The sequence below is a fragment of the Engraulis encrasicolus genome, chromosome 13, assembly GCF_034702125.1.
Source record: "Engraulis encrasicolus isolate BLACKSEA-1 chromosome 13, IST_EnEncr_1.0, whole genome shotgun sequence".
Lineage (NCBI taxonomy): Eukaryota > Metazoa > Chordata > Actinopteri > Clupeiformes > Engraulidae > Engraulis > Engraulis encrasicolus.
In genome coordinates, this window is record NC_085869.1 from 36,767,996 (window position 1) to 36,772,995 (window position 5,000).

At 47.0% G+C, this 5,000-nt stretch overlaps 1 protein-coding gene across 1 annotated transcript in view; it reads left to right on the forward strand.

Moving 5' to 3' along the window:
* Positions 1-5,000, forward strand: part of lrp2a (low density lipoprotein receptor-related protein 2a) — a 136,859-nt gene that overhangs the window by 38,982 nt on the left and 92,877 nt on the right. Inside the window, exons 16-17 of the mRNA XM_063213850.1 lie at positions 292-495; positions 3,916-4,108. Of these exons, the coding sequence (XP_063069920.1) occupies positions 292-495; positions 3,916-4,108 (397 nt within the window). The remainder of the gene's footprint in view (positions 1-291; positions 496-3,915; positions 4,109-5,000) is intronic.

The following is a 5,000-nucleotide window of genomic DNA, read 5'->3' on the forward strand; positions in this document are numbered from 1 at the left end:
GGCGTGCATTTCTCGACTAACTATATGAGCTACTTTGTTGTTTCCAATGCAATATCCCATTGGCAACTACCACAATTTACTACGGCTGTTACTACTAACTGGCTAACAACTACACTATGCCCATTTGCACCCGGTGTATTCGATTATTAATTACACTCAGAACTAGTGATTGGATACTCTTTTGTGAAATCCGTGAAAACAAAATGAGCGTTACTTGTCCTAGCAAGGCTAGAACACTTCACATTGAGAAATACCCAAAGTGTTAACACTTCTTTTGGTCTGTTCTCTCAGTTGTCAGGCAGTTCCTTCTGTTCTCCAGCCAGCTGGCGGTGAGAGGGATTCCCTTCAACCTGTCTGCGCAGGAGGACGTCATCCTGCCCATCACTAGCACCCCCTCCTACTTCGTGGGCGTGGACTTCAGTGCCCAGGATGACGCCATCTTTTTCTCGGACACTGCCAAAGACATGATTTACAAGCAAAACGTGGACGGGACTGGTGAGAGAGTAGCTTTCCCCCTTTTTTTCTATGCCCGCCTTCACTCTCTTTCTCACTTTCTCACTTTCTCTCTTTCTCTCTCTCTCTCTCTCTATCTATCTATCTATCTATCTATCTATCTATCTATCTATCTATCTATCTATCTATCTATCTATCTATCTATCTATCTATCTACAGTAACTATCTATTTCTGTATATCTCTGTCGATCGTTCTAGCTCTCTCTCTCCCTGTTTCTCTCTCCCTGTTTCTCTCTCTCTCTCTCTCTCTCTCTCTCTTTCCATCTCTCTCTCTCTTTCTCTCTCTCTCTCTCTCTCTCTCTCTCTCTCTCTCTCTCTCTCTCTCTCTCTCTCCTCAAAAAGCCCCAGCAGTTGAATCACCTTCCAACCTGCTGCTGTATTCCCAAAACAACAAGGCCTTCAATGAAACGCCCAGGTCCAGTTCAGCCACCTCTTTAGCTACTTTAGCTCGCACTGAAAATAGCATCAACAACAGCCCCGACTTTTGCTATATAAGCTCATTGAGCGGTCTGGCAGCACTGTGTGTGTGTGTGTGTGTGTGTGTGTGTGTGTGTGTGTGTGTGTGTGTGTGTGTGTGTGTGTGTGTGTGTGTGTGTGTGTGTGTGTGTGTGTGTTTGCCCGTGTGTGTGTGTGTGTGTGTGTGTGTGTGTGTGTGTGTGTGTGTGTGTGTGTGTGTGTGTGTGTGTGTGTGTGTGTGTGCCCGTGTGTGTGTGCTCGTGCTTGTGTGTGTGTGTGTGTGTGTGTGTGTGTGTGTGTGTGTGTGTGTGTGTCCGCATGTGTGCGTGCATGTGTGTGTGTGTGTGTATGGAGTGAGCGAGGCTGCCACAGCTGAGCTCCAAGCCTGAGCATGTGATCTCCTCCGAGGTCAAAGCCCAGGCCCATGGGAGTGCCTTAGGGTGGCGCAGAGCAAGGGGAACGCAAGGACAGGGAAGGGAAGGAGCAGGGAAGGGAAAGGGAAAGCGGCGAGTCCTGACTGGTAATCTGACATACAGGGCACTTTCCCAGTGGGCCAACAGTCATCAGGGGCCGATGCTGTTTTTTTCCCCTGTACTGAGAGACCGGCCCATTTACAGTAGATGGGTGGCCCATTGGTCCCTCTATCACATAGATACTGCACTGAGCCTATCATAATTCTATTGAACATCAAGGGAGCTGTGTGATAAAACAGACAGTGTAAAACGCAAACTTCATCATGCAAAATAAACACTTAAAAAGACAAAGTAAAGAATTAACGGAACAGATCAGGCAATTTCTCTTCCGTATACGTCATACTGCGCATGTGCAGTGTGCAAAGGGAACGGATCGGGCAGGTGGAACCCGTTGGGCACCGACAGGGCTGGCCTATGCCAAAAAAAAGCCCGGGCCATTATTTGGTCCCAGGCCAGCTCTGGGTAGGGGGTGAGGGAGCAAGGGCTGGAGTTTAAGAAGGGCTGGTGATTACACAGTGCTGGAGTCACCAGTTACTCACAGCACCGGTCTGTCTTATGAACAATGACCCACTAACACAAGACGTTTGTGATAACAGGTAAACGGTAATACACAGTACATTTTTCAGTGTTTATTCAACATTTAGAGAGTTGAAATGAGCACTCTTGCAGTTGGTTATACTCTAAAAGCATTGAAACAACACTAGAAAATGTACCCTGTGGAAACACTGTATGTATTGTGTTGCGTTGGGAGTTGTATACCCAGAGATGTTAACAAGTTTTAGTCAGAGGGATTACTAGCAACTACTGCTGTAGCTACAAAGTCAAGGGAAATAAATGCACCTGCTCTGTGCTTTTTTGTGGGGCGCCTGTTTGTTGGTCCTGCCAGGCTCTTGTCTGATGGAAACCCAGCCCCCTTGTTCTTTGTGTGTGAAAGGCCTGCTCAAGGGTGAAGACAGTCCCGATAGCCGTGATTTGCCTAAAAGTGTCCCACTTTCATGTCTTAAGTTCGAGTCAAGAGCTTGGTGCCACTCTCTTCACCCCAGGGCCGCACCCTCTCTTTTGATCTTTGACTCTTTGGCTCAGGTGGTAGAGGAGCCAAATCTTCAAGATTATTTTGTTTCAGACATGTACAAGTTTTTTATCTTTTACCTGACATGTTTTAACAGTGAAACTTCCGTCTTCATGACGGAAGACGGATGATGACGACGGAAGTTTCACCGCCAAAACATGTCCAGTAAAAGATAAAAGCTTTTACCAGGGTTCCCACGGGTCATGGAATTTCTGGAATATCATGGAATTTCATAAAAGTTTTTCCAGTCATGGAAAGTCATGGAATTTTACCATTTTGCATGCACAGTCATGGAATATCATGGAATTTTCTTAACATTTCTGTAAAAGCAAAAACTTGCGCTGTCATTTGAAACATTCTAGAATGCAATGAGCCCACTGAAGTCTGGCGATGGCTCGGAAACGGCTCTAGGAGTCAAGATGATCTTCAGTTTTCACACTTAAAAAAAAAACAAAAAACGTTTTAATGTCATTTCTTTATATGGAAGTGGTCATGGAAATATCCGTTTCTTTGGTCTGGAAAGTCATGGAAAATCATGGAATTTTATATCTGAATTAGAGTGGGAACCCTGTTTTACATGTCTGAAACAAAAGAAGCTTGAAGATTTTATATAACTTTAAGACATAACGGACGTCATACATCTATGGTAGAGGAGCCATTCGGCAACCAGAAAGTTGCAGGTTTAAGCCCCGCTCTGCCTGACCCCATCAATGAGTCTGTCCTTGAGAAAGTATACTTAACCCCAAGTTGCTCCTGGTGGCAGTGTGGTACCCTGCGTGGCAGTCACGGCCACTGGTGTGTGAGTGTGAATTTGACTGTGAATGGGTGAATGTGAGGCATACAATGTAAAGCGCTTTGAGTGCTCGAACAGACACGTCTGATGAAGGACATGCTATGCTGCCCGAAACGTCACATTAAAATAAGTCAAACGGGAGCTTGGTGTGCGGACTTAATGCTGCCCGACACGTCACATTAAAATAAGACACCGACATAAGAAAACGGGAGCTTGTTGTGCGGACTTTATTTTCATTTTTCATGTGACTTTGCACCTGCAGCTGCAGGAGCCGTACTGTCAGCGGGGGGTGGCGGCTGGTCACGTACTCAAACAGCCACCACGTTCCCCTCTTCAGATCTGAAACGACCCCTTGCAGCCATGATTGTATACTTCTCCTAGGCTGAATTGTCCGTAATCTGCCGCTACCCCCCACCACTGACAGTACGTCTCTTGCAGCTGCAGGAGGAGTCTAAAGAGACCACTCCTCTCCCTCTGTGGCTGAAGTGCCCTGACAAACACAATGCTCCAGGTACTGTAACCAATACCCTGTAACATCTGTAAGTCGCCTTGGATAAAAGCGTCAGCTAAGTGTAATTTAATGTAATGTAATGTAATGTAATTATGTGCAGGGCGGGAGGTGCTGGCTGCCAACCGGGTGGACAGCGTCGAGGACCTGGCCTACGACTGGGTCTCCAGGAACCTGTACTGGACCGACCCACGCTACCGCAGCATCTCCGTCATGAAGCTGGCCGACAAGTCCCGACGGGCCATCGTGCGCAACCTCAACAACCCCAGAGGCATCGTGGTCCACCCCATCATAGGGTAAGCTTGTGGGGGTAGGGGTGTAAATAACAATCAATTTGTATTGATGTATCGATCCTACAGCTGACAGTTCAATTAATCGATTCATCCACAAGAGAAGCGATTGTTATTATTATTATTTTGTCAACTTTTGTTATTATTGCACTCATTTTGTGAGGCGTTTTATTTTACTCGTGCAGTAATAATGATACTGACCGTGATGACGTTGATCCTCAAATAAAATGCATGGAGACATTTCAGTCATCCACATGCTATGAAGACTTTGATTTACACCACTAAGGTGGGGATTGTGTATGTTTGGGGCTAGGGGTGGGCACACATTCTCCTGGTTGTCACAGAGTAGTGGAGGAGCATGTGAGTAGGAGCCAGGGGCGCAACTACAGTATATGCGACGTATGCGTTGCAGGGGGGCGCCAGAGAGAGGGGAGCGCCAAAGAGAGGGTGTTGGAGGGCGCCAAATAATTATTAAGTGTTTTTTTTTGGGTGGGGGGGCACCAAAATAGTTCTTGCATACCCCCCTAGAAATGAGTAGTTGCACCCCTGGTAGGAGATGTGATTGAGTGCCATGAGCTGAGGTAATCGCTGAGACTCCTGTCAGCAGGGGTGTGTGGTGGGGTCAGGGGGTGTGGGAGTAATGGAGAAGAAGCTCAGCTACCAACACACACACACACACACACACACACACACACACACACACACACACACACACACACACACACACACACACACACACACACACACACACACACACACACACACACACACACACACACACACACACACATCTCCCTTCTCTCTCGCTCTGTCTGTCCCCTGACTCTGTCTCCGTGACACCATGTAGAAGCCAACTGGGCACGCAGTCACACCTCTACAATAATACTGGAGGTGTCCA